Source organism: Salarias fasciatus, chromosome 19 (assembly GCF_902148845.1).
Source record: "Salarias fasciatus chromosome 19, fSalaFa1.1, whole genome shotgun sequence".
In the NCBI taxonomy this organism is placed as follows: domain Eukaryota; kingdom Metazoa; phylum Chordata; class Actinopteri; order Blenniiformes; family Blenniidae; genus Salarias; species Salarias fasciatus.
Window position 1 is genome coordinate 20,159,200 of NC_043763.1, and position 18,923 is coordinate 20,178,122.

General features: G+C 43.6%; 2 protein-coding genes across 8 annotated transcripts in view; both read right to left on the reverse strand.

Annotated features, from left to right (window-relative positions):
- The window catches only part of adck1 (aarF domain containing kinase 1), a 68,588-nt gene extending 67,853 nt beyond the window's left edge, over positions 1-735 (reverse strand). Inside the window, exon 1 of the mRNA XM_030117739.1 lies at positions 698-735. The gene's annotated coding sequence lies outside the window, so the exon portion shown is untranslated. The remainder of the gene's footprint in view (positions 1-697) is intronic.
- A 2,129-nt stretch (positions 736-2,864) lies between these two features.
- The window catches only part of daam2 (dishevelled associated activator of morphogenesis 2), a 99,750-nt gene continuing 83,691 nt past the window's right edge, over positions 2,865-18,923 (reverse strand). For all 7 annotated transcript variants that reach the window (XM_030117732.1, XM_030117738.1, XM_030117735.1 and 4 more), the window contains 9 exons: positions 18,528-18,612; positions 17,692-17,798; positions 16,937-17,025; positions 14,525-14,693; positions 14,220-14,327; positions 13,630-13,690; positions 13,257-13,388; positions 7,554-7,724; positions 2,865-7,460 (listed from right to left, as the gene is read on the reverse strand). In XM_030117732.1, the coding sequence (XP_029973592.1) occupies positions 7,248-7,460; positions 7,554-7,724; positions 13,257-13,388; positions 13,630-13,690; positions 14,220-14,327; positions 14,525-14,693; positions 16,937-17,025; positions 17,692-17,798; positions 18,528-18,612 (1,135 nt within the window). In that variant the 3' untranslated portion in view covers positions 2,865-7,247. The remainder of the gene's footprint in view (positions 7,461-7,553; positions 7,725-13,256; positions 13,389-13,629; positions 13,691-14,219; positions 14,328-14,524; positions 14,694-16,936; positions 17,026-17,691; positions 17,799-18,527; positions 18,613-18,923) is intronic.

Here is an 18,923-nt window from a genome sequence, read left to right on the forward strand (position 1 = left end):
TAGACACCCTCATCAAATTGGCCAGATACTGGGTGATCAAGCCTGGACGTTTGTTTCAAGCTCTAGTTTTGAAGAAGCAACAAGGAACTATTCAAATAAACTTCAGGTATAAAAGTCAGGCTACTCTGTTTTCATTTCTGGCATCATCAAAGCTTCTTCATCCAATGATCTGTTGATGACTGGCCGTTTTCTCTGTCTCCATTCAGTCATTATAAACACTACACACGTGTAGGTCAGGAAGCACTCAGTCCAAATATGACCCTCCATTTAAAATGTATTTGACTCATCCTTACTTTAATGCTGAGATTGAAACCCGCACTATTTGAACGAGCTAAAATACTTGGTTCTGATTGGCTGAGAAGATGATTCCTTTCAATAAGTGCACTGCATTGCAGAGAGCAACAGATTCACAAGGCTCCAGAAACAGGCTTTCATAACCAAGGAGCGGGGAAGGGGAACGGCGGTCGGTGTTTGAAGCACGTTTGGGGTCAGGCTGTCTCACATTAAATCTGATTTGTAGAGGAGGACACTAAGTTAGAATGTGAGACGTCTCTGACCTGAACACCACATGTACCTGTGTTACGCAATGGCCGGCAGCCTTTTGTAACCCGCGTGTTTTAACAGGAAGACACGCGTCGAAATTCACACACACAACAAGAAAGTTCAGAAGAGAAGTTTAAAGCGCCGGTATCCTTACCAGGCTCTGCACCGGCGCACACACCTCAGCTGTCTTGTCTTCCACTCACCGGTTGTGTTTTGGTTTTGACCTCTTCAAGAAGCCCCACCGTGCGAGCAAGGCATTCTGGGTATTGTAGTTCTCTGCGGGAAGCGCCTGAAAGCGAGGCGATGATGTAGAGATAAAAACGTCGCGTCAAAAGATACCGCTTATAAGTTTTCCTCGAATGCATCTTGTGTTGTTTGTTATATGTCAGGAAACACAGACCATGAATAAAATATCACCCGTTAAAGTGTATATGCAAACTACACTTCCGGGTTGGGGTTGTGACGTTTGGCACGAACGTCAGCGCTTTACGTCAAAAGCACGTCATGTTTTAAAAGAAGAGGAAAAAGATGTGAAACTATCACGAAAGAAACAATTATTTCTCAGGGAAATTACAGTGTGGGACTTAGATATTTTATAGTTTTGTGTTGAAAAATAAACTAATGAGCTTAAGTGAGAAAAGCAGACGTTACAGTCGACATCAGAGGTCTCAAGGTCATTTCAGTTCAGGAACAACATGAAGTCCTGATTTTAAATTAAATGACTTTAATGCTCAGTGAAATTATAATAAAATAACATCTGAAAAATAATAATTTCAAACTTGCCTTGACAAAGCACGGCAGAGTTGATGTGTGTTAGATACCTTAACATGTTTTCAGTGAAAATACTGGCGACTGCAGCAGAAAAACAAAATACCCTTTGTAACTTCAGTGAGCAGAGTGTTGCATCTACTTTTTGAAAGAGTATACCAAATCGTGGAATTCTAAATCTAATTTTGTCGAACATTTTTGTCATGTTCAGTCTGTTTGTTTCTGAATCACTCATTTAACATAACACACACATTGAGGGAGGAAAGTAAAGTTTTAGTTCTGGAGAACTCCTGCCACATGATATTTCATTTGGTGGACGCATGAATTAGTTCTGGAGCAGATTTGGCTTTGAGTGGCATGATGCTCAAGCATTGACGTTTATTGCAAGAATCACTGACAAGTTGACCTGTGGAATTAACTAAAATAATATCAGTTGTTACTAGTTCATTATTGTGGAAGTCATTGACCTCAAAACATTCTTAAAATTGAAATGTAAATTGTAGAGATGCTTCTCTACATCGTCAAATAACCATGTGCTTGGCAGAAGCAATAAAACTTCTAGTATTTGCTCTAAAAATGGCATCTTGGACATAGAAAGACATTGTTTTAAGATATCCCTGTTTTGTTTCGACCTGGGGATGTGCCAAATATGAAGTCAGAGCTTTGAATATGGCATAATGACATATAGTGTTAAGTCTATTCAAGTCTTTTCTCTGTGGACTAATGTAAGACAGGAGCAGTCGAATAGACTCTGTTGTATTCATGAGTTTATGGAAATGTAAATTTTACTGCTTTCATTCATTATTGATAATAAATATTGTCTGTATATGGGCAAAATGAAACTATTCATAGAAATGTTTTATTTTGGTGTGATTAGCGGCATTTCCCCACTGTGAAAATGTCTCACACTCAAATCCAGACTTGGGAGTCTCTTTTTTGAGGAGTTTCGATGTTCTACTAACTAGTGCAAGTGTGGGTTTGCTTCAGGTTTTTAAAATTTTCTCCCAAAGTCCAAAAATTTGCCATTGAGCTTATTTAAAAACTGCTTGTCAGTGCAACCATGTGATGGATTCTATCTTCTCTCTCTTTGTTTTTTTATAACCTGTCCAGCATGGAAGCAACAGAATGGAGGTCTGGCTGTTGGACCTGACAGGAGGCCATCTTTTCTAACCGGCTTTCACCCATCGTCAGCTGGGACCAGATCCAGTAAGATGAATGAATGAATGACTGATGAGAGTGAACAAAAGAGGGAGCAACCAGCCGTAAGGGACAAAAGTTTATTGTAACCCTACAAAAGACACAGGGTGAGAAAGAAAAATACAAAACAAAATAAAATTATAGAAATGAAAAGAAAAAAAAATCTCATTCTTGTACAAGTCTCAGGACTATCCATCATACACGGACCACAGTTTAATTATTCATATTTTTAATATAACATTTTGTCATAATGCTGTGTGTACATACAAAATATAGCAAACTAAATAAGGCAAAATAAATAGAGGTACAATTTACAGGAAAATGGAACATTCCTCACTGGTTTCATCTTTTTTTTGTCTCAAACATCAAGAATGGTGTACAAAATGCTTTTTTTTTTTTTTCAACTGTACATCATTCGGTGGAGGATATTTATCTTTTTTTTTTGTTTTTTCCAACCATAGTAATACTGACGTCCTTACAATTACACAACCTCTGATGCGACTTTACTCAGGCGCTACGATTTGCGGCACAACAGACGTGTTCCATTCCACAAGCAATTTTCTGTTAAAGGAGGTTGAAGAAAAAAAAAAAAGAAAGAACCACGTCACACTGTGTGCACCCATGTTCTGGCATGCAGGTCGACGCCAAGTGCATGAAACGACAAAAACATGGTGGTGACATGAAATTAAAAAAAAGAACCCAGATTTTTTTTTTTCTTCCTTTCTTTCATTTAAACGCAGCTCGGAGTGTCACCTCTTCAATTCCCACTTCTGCCATTCAAAAAGTCTGACGGTTAATGCGTTTCCAGCGGCCCAGCCGGAGTCCCAAACCTCACTTACCCTCCACTCTCTTTACAAACCATGTTCACTTTATTTATCTATTCATATATATATATATATTTGTGTGTGTATGTGTGTCTGTATATTTATATATTTATATTTTGTAGCACCACACTCTTGTTGCACCCCTGTCATTGCTGGAGGGACCCGAGCCCTCGAAAATGGCGCCGCAAATGGAAATGTCCCATCGTATATATATAAAAAAAAAAAGTGCATTGAACAAGCTACTAATGTCCTTTTTTCCTCTGATTTCCACCTTTACACTCCAAAATTAGCCAGTCAATGGCCAAAATAACACAACCAAACATGGAACGAGACAAACACATGTTAATACTGACAATGTCGCAACGCTTCTTCCCCGCCCTCTCGGTAAATCGTCCGCACTACAATGCAGGCGTACAGTTAGGAATCTCTGCAGAAGTGCCATACAAAGGATCTGCTCAAGTCTGAGCAGAGGTTAGAAAGAAGAGTAGCTTGAATATACATGAGACGCTGGTTTAAGAATAAGCAATCGGGTGTCATTTTGTCTCCTGTGTTTACAAATGAAGTGTGGGAACATCCTCTCTGCACTGCTTCAGGGTGTGTTTTCAGCATCAGGTGTAAAAACATCATCATAAATTCAAGTTGCAGGGGAAAGAGGAGAACAAATCTCTGTGATGGAGTCCTGGCGAGGAACCGGTTGTGTTGTTAGAATGGATTCAAAGTGCAGTACGCGCTCTGGAGCCACAAGATGGCGCCATCAGTCTACGAAAACTGCCCATTTCAACAGCAACCCCTGAACCTTTTTCTGGTTTTGGAAAGCTCCATGCACTGCAGCACAGCAGCAGGCATGGTGCACGTGTGGAAGCAGGATCTGAGGCACTTAAAGGTGAACATTTGCAAATGTTTAAGGACTGAGAAACTGGCAGAACGAGGGACAAACTGGGATCGCCTTTGTATTGTAGGGCCAAAATTGGAAATTTCAGCATTGATTTTTTTTTTTTTTTAAATAATGTTTGAATCCCCTCATGGTCGATCACCATGAGAGAGGCCTGGTAACGTCTTAATTCCACATAAAAACACTCAACTTGCTTATACATCAGTTCAAACAGTGGCATCAGTTGGTGAACTGCAGTAGAAACTTGATGCTAGTCAATGACTGAGCCATGGAGAGTGGAATTACTTGGAAAATAAAAGCTCCATTTGAGAGAACCAATGGCTTTTTGAGTAAATCTTGTTACCAAACCCTTGTTTGACCCTCAAAGAATGGGCTTACGCAAGAGATTACGGTCCCGAAAGCGACCAATCCTCCTGCTACGATCCTGCACACACCACACCACACCCACACTGCACTGTGCTGTAGTACCCACATACGTGGATGGAATGACTGAAATGAGTGAAGTACAGTATTTACCACAGTATTTCTATGTTTACGTTCTATTTCAACTTGATCTGACCACACTAGAAAGATTTCCTCTCATTATTAGATCATTCTCTGTGGGCTCATTTATTGTTGTGAATAACGATGACATTCACTCTTAACAACAGTACTGGCAAATTCATGATGCAGCCAATGACTCAGCTTATGTAAATACATTGAAAATTTCAGAAACATTTTGAGAAATACAGGCTTTTCTCAGAGACTGTACAGAAATGTAGACTGAATTTAAAAATATATCTGAAGCTCCCTCTGGTGGCTGGTTGCAGTTTAGTGATAAATCACAAGCTTCCTGAGAAGTGGATGGTTATTCCAGTGAAGTCTGTGAGTGTATGGGTGACACCTTCACACCGGTCGGCACTGTGCTGATCCTGGTTGCGTCATTTATGAATCCTACTACGGCAGTGCCTTGACCTGCCAGGTTTACTCCTCGCTTACACTAGTGAAGTTTAGGTCTGGTGTGTAATGGATAGACTGAGGTAAAAGCCAAGCAGGGCCAGTCAATCAGCTGCACACTTGAGTGAGCCAGAGGGAATCCATAACTTCAGATTCAATGTCTTCTAGCTCCACTCGAATACAGAAATGTGGAGTTACTGAAGTATGTTGATGCCACAAAATCTAAAACAGAGTGAATCGGAGTCAGTGTCTTGAACATTGTACCGGGAATCTCAAATTAACATGAAAATATTACTACATTATATATAGCAATATAGCATAACTTAATGTCATGATTTTACAGTTAAACTTCTCACACTATAATTTAAAAAAATCACCATGTTTGTCAGTATACCTAATAATGTGAAAATGTAAACGTCTTCGAAGATGATCTTTTAGGGATAACTTTTGATTATGCTGTTGTTGTGGCAGCCTCCATTGGAAAAGAGAGATGTGTCGTCTGCATTCATATACAGCCTCTGGCGTTTCCTGACAAAAGCTGCAAAATGAAGTGAGTCTTGTTCCTAAGCATCGTTTAAAAAAAACCATCAAAACCTGATCGCAGCCTTTTCCATGCTTTCCAAGTGATATATCACCTATGCTACATGACGAGCCCGAATCCGAGTTAGTAATCGAGGAATGGTTCGCAGATCATATGGCTGACTAGTTGCTGCTGATAGAGTCAGATATGGCTCTTATAGAGTGGCAGAGAGCAGGGAGGGCATTGTAAACTGACCGCAGATTGTGCCTTTCACTTTTATTTATGGCGTTTTCTCTTTTTTTCTCTTCATTATTTAAAAAAAGGTCATTTTGAAAACAGAGAGGACTCTGGAGTTGGCTTGTTGACTTTTAAGTGTTTGTTTTTTCTTCTTTTTAGAAAAGCTACAGTGCAAACGAGACATACAGGTGTGAAAAGGGCGAGCAAGTATCTTTTTTGTTGTTTTTTTTTTTACATAAAGCGCAAAATGTATAGAAATTCACTTCAACAGCAACGTGAACTTGCAACACCAACAAAGGATGCATTGCGTGTACAAAATCCCAAAATGCCAAAACATAAAAAAACCTCTACATCTTTGCAATTAGCTTGTCTGCATCTAAATATAAATATATATCAATGCCTAATTGCAGTATGTTTTTTTTTCTTTTGTATTAATACATTTACATGTGTTTTCTCTTTGCTTTGGCACTGGTTGATGCCAGAACGATGCTGAAACCCACTTCAGAGCGCAGGCGAGGCTCGACCCATGTGGCACAGTCACCGCTTTATCGTCGGGGTGGATCAAGCTGAGGAGTCGTGATTTCCTGCAGGTTGGGATGTGCTACTTCCCCCGGGAATGCTGTGAGACGGGAACAGGAGGCCGTCGGGATGAATGTCCTCTTCTGAAGCTAAAACCACGCGCTGTGAATCCACCCTCGCTCTTTCAAAAGCTACGAATCATTCTAGTATTTACTGACTTGGCAGTGAATGAAGTTCTTCAACATCCATCCATTCTGAGGCAGGGAAACCTCTTCTTTTTTTGGACCGGAGAGGTTCTTTTGCTGAAGTCTGACAAACGATCCCTCCAATCCGATCTCGTGGCCTCATGTCTATGTACAATGTGACCGTGCAATCTCCACGTCCTTCGCATTTAAGAGCCAGATGGCAAATTACCTGGGTTTTTTTCCCCTGCGATGAGGGGCTGACAGAGGAGCACCGAGGGGAAAACGAGAAAGAGCACGAGTGGAGAACAGTGGGGTGATGGACAGTGAGAACCTCGAGCACAGTGTTGGGAAGGATGTGGTCGATTAACGTTGGATAATGTGTCACAGTGGTCCGTCCGTCCGTCCGTCCACCCTTCGCCTTGTGCAAAGTCCAGAATGAACGAGTTGGAAATAGCTTTACGAGACCATTCAGAGGAGAGTGCTGCATCCTCCAACACTTCGAGTCCAGTCCAGTCATTATTTACATACTTTCCGATGTTAGCCGAGAGATCCGCGCCGCGGCGGAATTCAGGTGTGTCTGTTTTTACGCCGTCCTGTTTTTTCCCTCCTTGTGTTCTCTCCCCGACTTAGTAATTGACCTTGGTGACGGCCCGTTCCCGCCCGCCGCCCTCCACCAGCTGGTTGACGGAGCGCTTGCGGCCCCGCTTGAACTTGTTGAGGTCCTTGTCGAAGACCTCCCCGGAGCGCAGCGCCGAGACCAGGTCGTCGAACTCCCCGCTGACCTCGTCCGAGGCGCCGCTCTTCTTGGCCCGCCGTTCCCGCTCCCTCTGCTCCTTCAGCTGGGGAGGGGGAGGGGGAGAGGAAACGGGTTATCACAGAGAGAGGACCGCTTCCTCGTGTTCTCACGGTTGCTGCCCGACTGCGCGCCTCACCATCGCCTCCATCCGCGCCCGCCGCTCCTCCTCGTCTTTGCGCCGCTGCATGTTCTCCAGGTCTTGCCGCGCCTCGCTGAACGACTGCAGGAAGGTGTCGAAGATCCCGAAGAACTCATCGGGCTGCATCCTGCCTTCGTCTTCCCCAAAGTGCTTCAGAGATTTGGTAAACTGTGAATAGAAAAACAGAAAAGTTTAACATCGCTAAATCTGCCCGTTCTTTGTTTCATCACTACATGATCTCCAATGAAAATAAGGTTTAAAAAGCCAGTGAAGCACAAAACAAAACACAATCGAGGTATAAGAAAAGGAACCGAGCTGCATTCCTGCATCAGACACCTTCACAGCGCAAAGGAAAAACTTCCAAATTCAAGGACGCATAAACACTTTGTGGTATCACTTTACTGATGGACGCATTATTGGCTGCATGACAATCGCACAAACAAAAACAACTCAACCCCCTCATGTGGAAAAACAACCACAGAGATTGATTACACAACCCCTCCATGTTTATCCGGACCCCTGGGGACTGTAATAATTATATTTGGAAAAAAACAATCTGCGGTGTAACGTGGTATGTTGGATATGTGGAGGAAGACGAGCTGGATGGATCATACATGAGACATTTTATCCAGAACGCTGCTGTTCAGGTTCACAGATTAGATGTTAGGCAACACTGATGTTTTTTCATGCTTCCAGCAAAAATCATACATATCTGACCTTTAACCTGAGAAGTTTTGAGTCCTAAGTCAAACCGACAGCAATGTCTGAGAACCGAAACACATTTATTATGATAGTCGTGTCACCAAATGTTAATCATAACTCTCCCTAATATTCTCCACGGCTCGTGTTACACTAAATGCTGGAGCTTGTGTGGAAGCCCACACCAAGCACATTTCCCTGGTTTCTCTGTAATATTTTGCTTTCTTTAGTGATTCATTAAACACTAAAAAATGACAGTAATTTACCTCTTCCATTCGCTCCATCAGCTTATAGAAAATGAACAGCCATGTTCCTCAAGCAGCTGAAGATTGGATATAGTAAATGAGGTCTGCAATGTGGAAAGAATCACCTTCTAACTTCATATTCAAGAAAAATGTTATTTTTGGCAGCTGAGCTAAATGGGTCAAATCTGTGGAGCGTCTGAAGCAAGACTTTGTGGAAACTGTATAAATTGAGTCTTTACTATGGATTTCTTGTGTTATTATGTATATGTGCACACTGTGTGTGAGCCTGTTTCATCCCGACTGTACACGTGTGATGATACAGTGGTGTTATTATTATGATGGTGTGTTCTTTGGCCTGGAATTCTCGTTGTGCGTTCACCTAGGATGAGGAACACGTGAGCCTGCATATGCATGTTTTCTCAAATCCATCCACCGCTATGCATGATTAATGTTCAAGAGAACTGCAGGAGAACACACCCGCGCACACACACACACACACACACACACACACACACACCAACGAGGTAGCAGAGTGACTGCACGACTTGGACACCGTATGTCCACCCGGCTCTGTTCAAGCTGTTCAGAGCGCCGTGCCAGCTCGGTGCCTGCGGCCAAACCCACTTGACATTCCTACACACTCGGCTTCGTGCTGCAGTGTGGAGCAGAGCGCCGGCACACACACCGGCCCTGCCAGCGTCCTCAGACCCGATATTACACGTTATATTTCAGAGATTATTCAGGGCCGGTTATCCCGAGGGACCTGAGGGGTTTTACTAAAACACATCAGCTGGATGCTCAGAGCAGATTCGGGTTTTAGATGAATACGGCGAAAATGGCAGCGCCTGTTCGGATTAAGTCTTTCTCTGACATAACTTTCAATCCTGAAGATAATTCGACATGACAGAACTCCACTGTGTACAAACCAAGAGGGCACAAACTGTCCGGCTTATAATGTGATTGGAAAGCACACTGATACCCGCATTGTAAATCATACCACTTCTTAGCAACAGTATTCTATTAAAAACACACACACACGTATCCATTTTCTATGCTAGATTCATCTAAATTAGTGTTACTTGAGGCTAAACTAGATTTTCTGGAAAGGTGCACAATCCATCGCAGGTCCAGCATACGAACTTTTTTGTTTCAACGATTAATCTAACAAGCATGTTTTTGGAATATAAGGAACATAAAACACAAAGGCGGAGCATAAAAGTTGAAACTGAAATCCTCCCACTGCGTGAGAACGTTAATCACTTCAACATAATGACTCGCTGTGTGCCATCTGCTGACAATGAGTTCAATGCAGATTTAGAATCAGAAATGTAGCCTGAATAGATAAAAATAGCATGAATAAAGCTCACACTTTAAAAAAAAAAATCAATCAATAATATAAATAGCCTTGAGACTCGGTGGGTGCCTGGAGTGTACTTTAGTTTCTGCGTCTCTCAACAAACCTTTTCACTGAAACTACGATATTTCACGTGGTAATAAAAAAAAAAAAAAAAGGATCAGTGCTTTTCTATTTTCTAAGGACTTCAAACCAGCCTGTCATTGTGGCAGTGGTCACCATCATCCCTCGCTCTCTCTTTTCTCTCTCCCTCCTGTAATTATGTGTCTGCTCAAATCTGTTTCCGCTCATCCCCTCCGGTCTGTGCTAAATGAGTAAACACAGGCACACACACACACACACACACACACAAGTGCACAAGCAAACGTACACACACTGAAAAGGAGGGGCAGGCTGACTGAGTTTGACTCTCACAAACACACACACACACACACATTTTCTGTCAGTGCCTGGTTACCTCTGATTACCTCCCTGGGCGACTCACAGAATATTTAATGTACTGTCAATTCTTCTGACAGACTTCCAACTAAATGAGATTGTGAGGTTTGAATGTTGGTGGTGAAAAGACGACTGACCTGCTCAGACAAATATGACAGTCTACTTCAAATGCGCGTGATTGACTTGTTCTTTTTCCTTGTCTTGTTGTCTCTAATGGGCTGACAGAAGATGCTCAACCTGGACAGGCTGTTTCTCAGTCTGCAACCAGAAAGGTGGCAGAGTGGGTTTGTTTCCTGTTAAAATGTGTAAATAGAAAAGCTGGTAACGTCTGATTAAACACTACAAGTGATTCACTCCAGGAAAGAGTCGCTCAACTCAAAGCTGCATTAAGGAGTTTTTCTACTTGAAAAATACTTATTTTCCACCATAAATATGTTACAAATATTCAATGACGTGTACAGTGTGCCCTGACATATTCATTGCAAGTACCTCTAACAGCGCTCAATTGTCACTTGAAAGTTGCAGTGCCGGTCCGGCACCAGCATTTTTTGGGGGAGAATTTGAGATGATGTGACGTAATGCGCGCTCCCGCTGGCCTGATTTCCTTAGGTTTCGTTTTGTCCGCCATTACTCCGCCAGATGCTAAGCAGCAACAACTGAGCAGTATTGAGGATGGATCTTCCAGAAAGTAAGAAAAGACCGGCTTCTAGCACTGCCACAGCTCCAGCACAGACTCCACCAGGCAAAAGAAACTTAAATTTTACTCAAGCGCTACTTAAAGAGCGAGGAAGGAGTTCCCCTCTTCCATGCACGTACATGGACGCAAGCCACAGACACGTGTGTTTCACTAAGCTGCAGTTACGCCCAAGGCCTGCAGGGGCCGTTGTTTCGCATAAAACATGCACACTCCTTAATGCACCTTTAAACTAAGCAACAGGAAATAAATGGAAATATATTATTCAAATGCTATTGTTATGATGTTATGTGGTGACTTTAGGACAAATAATAGTGGGTTTTCTTGACCCTTGATAATGCATATCATTTAGGGTTACATTATGCACCAACCAACCAACCAACCAACCAACCAACCAACCAACCAACGACCCAATCAGCCAGTTAACCATGCATGGAATCAACCAACCAACCAACATGAAACCACCCAGGTAACCACATATGCAAAACTACCCAACCCACCACAGACCAACCAATCCAGCAGGTAATCGTCTCAACAACCAACACATCAACAAAGTTAAGCAATCACAATTCACCATTTTTAATTTCTAACGGCCTTCTGGAAAAGTCTTCTGGGTGCTTTTGGAGTTTTCTCTGTATAAAAAGTCTGCCAGAAGAGACAGTTTCTTGTTCACAAGTTGTCTGTCACCTTCTGGGTTGACTGTGGCCACTTTTTACATACATGGTTATTGATTTTTTTTGTTTTTTTCTTATTTCAATGTTGACTCTTTGAGAACATGGCAGTGGCAGTTTAACGCCTCAGGGTCTGATTCTGCATGTACGCAGTCAGTGCTGCTTTTGTTACCTCGCTGGCTTACTTGGTCTTTTTTCCTGTGTGAAAAGCAGCTGCTTTATTCTTTCATATAAAAGTAAATCTTGTGTCGGTGTGAGGGTGTGTGCTGTTAAATATAAACCCATCCAATCTCCCTGGATCAAGGAAAAAATCCCTTCCCTCCTCTGAAAAACCTCTGTCCCAATAACCCCGCTGACCTTGGGACAGCGCTAATCCTTTGTAATGTATGTGGTAGAGTCTCGTCAATCTGGGTGTGTGTGCGTGTGTGTGTGTAGGCACGTGCACACACATATTGTCGCCACGGATGTATAGAAGCCCCAGCAGTCTGCCTGCTCTGTTCAATCATCCTCTGCCTTCTGAGAGGCGAAACGTGTACTTCCATATTTGAGATTGTCTGGAAACCAGCCGGAGCGTCAGAGAGCCTTGACAGGCAGTGAGTCAGTGTGTCAGACGCTGCGCTTAACAGCTCCACACACACTCAGCTCTGTGTGTGTGTGTGTGTGTGTGTGTGTGTGTGTGTGTGTGTGTGTGTGTGTGTAATGAGTCTGGGCCAGTGAACACAGGTTCTTTTGTTTTACATGAGAAACTGCTGCCCTGTTCCTCCCATCCTCTTCCTTCAACATCCCAACTTTCCCTCCTTTTTTTCTTTTTTTTAAATTAACTCCCCCTTAAACAAATAATTAGACTGGAGGAGGCTCAGCTGCCCGATTCCTTTGACTCCATTTTTTAATCTGCTGACCTATGAAATCAAACGGGCAGCTGGTGGCACCCGTCTTCATTCTTCAGGGCAACGGAGAAAGCTCACTGACAGACTCAATGGCAGATCAGAAATGCAAAACTGCATGTCTATCTCAACAGAAAATCCGTTGTCAACATGTAACAAGGACAGTGTTCCAAAGTAAATATGTGCAGTAATGCTACAGCATGTAGGACTTTAAAGCTTCCTATGCGTTAGCAACAGGATGCTAAATGTGCAACAGAACCCTGGAGCCCTGCAAATGAAATAACCTGCTCCAATAAATCTTTTCCACGCCGCCTCACTACAGGATTCCCACAGTCCCACAGACATCTTCAGCTTACATGCTTCTGGCCATACATCAAGAAGACGAGCCAGAGAGGTCAAGAGGTCGGGGGGGAAAAAGAAAAAGAAGCATGGTGGTAAAAGTTGAAATGAAACACAAAGAGAGGACTGTAGGGAGATTTCAGGATGATCTTTCAGCGCTGGGCTTCCCCTGCTCTGCCTCATTCATCCCACTTCTGGACCGAGAGGGATGCGAAAATGTTTTATGGTTTCTCTCTTTAGCATTCTCTAATTCTCCTCCTTCTCGCTGTCAGTGTGGACGATTTGTCAAGAACTGGTTGAAGCCACACACGCAGACGGGCGAGCGAGCAGTCAGAAACGTTCCTGACGAGCTAAAGAGCTTTTCTTTCTCGGGTACCTTGTCCTTGGCTTCACTCAGCTGGTCCTCCAGCTCAGAGAAACTGAAGCCCGCCACGGTGATGAAGTCTCCGATCACGGCTACGAACTTATCGCCGCGCTCCCTCGTCCTGCTCTGCTGGTAGTGCAGCTCCTGGAGGAGGAAGGGGGGGGGGGGTGGGGGGTGAAAACACAGCGTGGTCAGCGCGTGTCGCACTTGGATTTGCAACTTTAAGCACTTGTTCTGGAGCGCGGCGGCAAAAACGTGACCGGGCGGCGCTCCATGTCACAGAGCGTGGAGCATTACCAGCGTTTAAACACTCTCCGTGCCCGCCACTGCTCGGAAACCTAATTACAGACGGGAGAAGAACCGACGCCAGCGCGTGACAACTCACCGCCTCCAGAGCCTTCAGGCCACTCTTGATATTGTGCACTTCTTTTTCCAGCTCGGACAAACTGAGGGAAGAGAGAGAAACAGAAATAAAGGGATTTTATGAGGATGGACGTTCCTGCAAGTTTTAGGATTTTTAGGAGTTTTAGTTCATTTCTACTTTTTAATATGCTATTTTAATGTTACCATTATTATACTCCCATGAGATTTTATACTATTTTGCAAGTTTAGTGTTTTTCTGTTTTACTTTAGGATGTCTGAGTGTCCATATTATTATCATTATTATTAATATACACACAGCTCTTTTATTTTTTTCCTGTGTTCTTTGTTTTTTGATCATACATTGCGATCTAAAACTGTGTGAACAATATTCCCAGTGCTCTGTAAAGCACAGATGAGACCATTTCCTGTGTGAATGATACATAATGTATAAATATTGACTGCAGTGTGCTTCCAATTAGTCTTTAAATTCAATATCTTCCACTGAGTTATGTAACTGGCGGAGTGTTTTTGACCCAATCGCAGCTGCAGGGCCTGATCTGGAAACCTGTGTCCCTCCAAATGTCTCTCCGGGGGGGACCGCCGTGCACTCACTTGACTTTGGCCGCCTCTGGCACGCTGCCGAGGTCCTGCTGGATGTGCAGCGTGTCGGGATAGTTCTTCTCGAAGATCATGATCAAGTAGTGCAACATGGTGATGTTCCTGTCGGTTCAACAACGCGATCAACACAACAGATGCTGTGTGAGATTATTTGATTAACTCAGCAGCTACCATTTCCATGCAGAATTCTACAAAAACACATTTTATTCAAAAGCAATTGTTTCAGCCTTAAAAAGTACTGAAATATTACTTGAAAACCACAAAGAACACATCATTCTGATATGTCAGCGGCGGCCCACCTGTCTATGCTGGACTTGGTGTCGGCGATCTTGTTGAGGCTGGACACCTTGAATCCGTAGGCGTTTCCTCTCTGGCCTTTGTTCATGAAGTTTCCGAAGGCCAGCACCACCTCCAGGACCTGAGTCAGCCGCTTGCTCCGCACCACCTCCTTGGACGCGTTCAGAATGGCTGAAAGCGGAGAACGGAGAAGAGGATGCAGCTGGAGAGATCATATCGTGGGTGACTGATGTGTGAGTGCATGCACTTTCCACCTCTCGGATTATGCAACGATCTGGCCTTCCGCTACCCTCTTCCATCCTGTTTCCGAACGCAGACCCTGGTAGATGCGCATAAAATGAAACCTCAGCCGTCCAAAGGCATCTCATCCTTTCCTTCGATTTTTCACATCCTTCACGATGAGCAATCAATATTCCCCCACAACAACCGGGCAGCTATTTGAGGAAAGCCATCAAGTGTTTCCATCCATCCATAACCCAGCAGGGGGAGGGCGGCGAGATTCCAAACGCCGCTGTGTTTCTCTTTTCCTCCTGAGAACAGCCCCGTCTGGCAGCGTGCAGGTGGTTCCTCTCCTCCGCCGAGGAAAACCTCAGTGCGAATGTGAAAATCATTAAGTGAATCCACGGTGTTATTGTTACGGTGCTTTTCTGCGGCGATGCAGGGATGGGAGCCGTTTTTCTGGCTCCTGCCGAAGGCCTGGCTGCTCGCTGCACTCCGTCTCCGAGAAGCGCCGCTATTGAACGCGCCGGGTGGTCCGGGGGAAATACAGTATCATCCCCAGGATATGACGAAGGAACACGAATAATAAAAGGGGGATGAGAACTTTATTACGGGCACGGATGAGCAGTGCGGTTTCGGGAATGTATGACAAGAGAGATTGTGAAGGTTCAGAGGATTACGCGTCGACATCACATATCAGGAGATGCATTTATTTCACCCTCGTGGACGGTTTTGGACTCAAAACGACCGCAGTGTGCTCATCAGAGCGTAGAGAAGCATCCAGCGCCAGGAGAGAAACATCTTTCAGTCAGTTCTGGCTCAGACAGATGCTGTGACAGCTCAGCTGCGACACACCCAGCCACGAAGTGTTTGAAGCGAGGCTGACGCTCTGCCCTCTCAACACGCGCCAGATTTCCAAAACAGCCTCCCTGGCAACCTGGTAGCTGGAGAAGCCGCCGCGGGGCAGCCGATCGCGCTAAACAAAGCTGCGTCTGTGAACACGCGGCCGGCCGGAGTGATTAAGCCGATGACATTCTGAAGGTGTGGCGTGAAACGGCCGGGTTTTTCTGTCGTTAGGCGAGCGAAACTGCAATATGAAAGCGGTTATGACCTAAAAACATGGTCGGCCAAATTTAATCTTCCGCTCCATTTGTGTGTGAAAACAAGTCCAAAGCGCGCCGCTTTAGGACAGGCCGGATCACATAAGCTCAGATAATATCTACTCATAAGTGTGGCTTTCAAGGAGGAGCCGCTGTCGTTGCGCAATTGTTATTATTGTCAACAAATTCCATGAAAAACCAAAAACCAGTCCTCCTTTTCTCCACCCTGCCTGCAGCCCCAAGACATTTATTCCCCTAAAAAGCACCAAACCTGCTTTTTTTTTTTTTCCTTTTTTTGTGTGTGTAGACATGTTCTGGAAAAAAACAGGAGTGTGGTCTGAAATCTAAATACAGCGTGGAAAGATATGCCAATCATTTAAATCTCTTTGCTGAATTAAACATAGCGCAAAGAAAAAACAGCAGACGAGCAGCATGGGAGGTGTTTGGGAACTAGAAATAGTTCTAAGAGTTAAATATTTTGAAGTTATGGGCAAATCTTCCTTGTTCTTTGTGGTTTCATAAAGTTACTGGAACTGGGACTGTTTGACTGTGGAGCAATGCTCGTGGAATAAAAGCTTCAGCATCAGCTTATATGAGAAACTTACTGTTTTTTTTTTTTTAAGTATTCAGTGGTAACAAATTAGCCTCTGAGCCTGTGAGACAGCATCCATGTAGTCATTTACACTACAGAACTATTTCTTGTTTTTAGTTTATTTTTCTCAGCACTTGTAATTTGGCATCAGCCTCATCCTGTTGTCACCATGGGGTTGACAGAAAGCCTTCAAAAAAGATTTTAAATTCCTGTTGCCTCATACTGATCACATGGCATGAATGCTCTGCAAAAAATGTGTTTTTATCAGAAAAATGATGTGTCCTTTAAGTTAGAATGATTAGTCTGAAAGAAACAAGGAAACACAAGAAGTGACCGTATATGGAAACTTGCTCCAGAAAGGGATTAATGACAGCTCACAGAAAACACAACACTTCGATCTCAGTCAACTCTGAGAAAACAATGTATGTAGATCGAAATCTGATTATAAACCTTTCTGTAAATGAGCACAGATGTGTCTTCTTCCCCCACATGTTTGTCCTTACCTTCAACTTTCGGCTTGGTTTCAGCTAGTCGCTCTGCAAACTTCTTCTTGAAGAACAGCGCCTGCAGCCTCTGCTGGTAGTGGTCAATTCTGAGGAGGAACCGGAAGGAGAGGGGAAGTCACTCAACTGGACAAGATGAGTTCGATCTGTTTTTATATCTTCCAATGAGCTCTCCTTAACCTGGACTGATGACAGATGGGTTTGTTAAATTTAGCCCAGAGAAGGAATATTAAATCATCAAAGTGAGGCAACTAACTAAATCCCAGATGTATCCCTGTGGCCTGAAGGAGAAGCAGTGAAAAGGAAAGAAAGCAGACAGGCTAATATTTCACCCGAGGAAATGAAAAGGCTTAATTATCTTATACAAACAGTGCACCATTTGAGAAAGGATGGAAAAAAAAATAAATAAAAAATGAGGCACTGATTTGAAAATGTCTCCACTGGCTGATGTGATTGCAGTCCTAAAAGAGCAATCTCCACTTCTCCCTCCTCCAAAGTGACGGATGGCTCTGGAGCGCGAGGCTGGTTCTTGATGTGGGCTCCTCCACGCTGCTTCAAAAGCTCCTTCCTCCTCATCTCATCCTATTTTGGTCGACTGGCTGATCATCCAATTCTAAACAAAACGTGTCTGTTTTTTCTGGAAGAGCTGAAAAAAAATCTGACTGCCACCTCTTTTTATGGGATATATTTGTGTATCATACAGGTTTACTGCTGTGTGATACAGAAATAATGATATTTTCTGCTGGATTCATCACCTGCTCATTTCGAAGAGGAAGCGGTCGGCGCGGGCCATCCTCTCCAGCTCGTGTTTGTGCTCCTCCAGCAGGTCGATGTCACTTTTCTCTGGCACAAACTTAAGCAGCTGCAACGAAACCGACAACCCGGATTTAAAAGGTTTCAGGTGAAAGAAGAGCTGATATTCCACATGGACATACTCAGTGTATTGTTCTATCTAAGGGGAAACAGACAGATTCAGTAGCTTTGTGGTTACTGCACAATCTTCTGAGTTTTTCTCAGAAAAGTCTTCACAGGAAAGGATGACAGACATCATGGAGAAGAGATTTCTTGTTTTTCAGACTTTTTAAAACATTTCCTACACCTCTAACACTTCAGCTGTGTTCAAAAACAGTTTCAACAGTCTTGAATGATTATAATAACTTTGCATTTGAGATTTGACACCAGCATCATCTTTCTTCTTGGTGCTGAGTTGATGAAAACTATTGCACTGAAAACTACAAGCATCACAGCTCATTATATTTAAGGCTTCAAACTAGTGTCTTATACCATCAAATCTGCAAAGACAACACCATAAAAGTGTAAAAATTTAGCACCGTTGCTTGATATTATTATTATTATTCTCTAATCTGATATTGATTTTATTTTATTTTTTTCTGTCAGGAAAATATATTCAGGCCAAATGGTTATTAGCACATGTGACCTCCTTGAAGCTTGTCTTGACCAACAGAACACAAACGTTCTCCTTCCTCATCGATCAATTCCACACTCACACACACACACACATACACACACATCTTGTTGCGTCCCAGCCAGTCTCAATAAATGAGCTGTAGCTTCGTCACTCGGTTCGTACCTGCTCCAGCATGTCTTTGGCGAGCTCCTCTCTCTCATCCATCTCCAGGATGGCTCTCTTGATTTCTTCATTGCTCATTTTCAACCTGTGAACGGAAGAGAGCGGCGGGATTGCGATCAGCGCGGAGGAGAGAGGACGGCCCGGGAGCGCCGCCATCTGTTTGCGCCCCATCAGCGCTCCGTGGTTAAGATCAATAACGCGATGTTCGTCTGTGATTGAAAGCTTTCATTGACGAGCCGCTGACCCCGTTTGGGTCGCGTCTTCCCTCGGGCTCAGTTGCTATTGACGTGCGAGCGGGTTCGGGGCTCGCGCCGCCGTTCTGTCAGGCACACAAAGAACTCAGGAAGCTGGAGTATTGATGTGATCGGGGGGGGGGGGGGGTTCAGCTCAGATTCA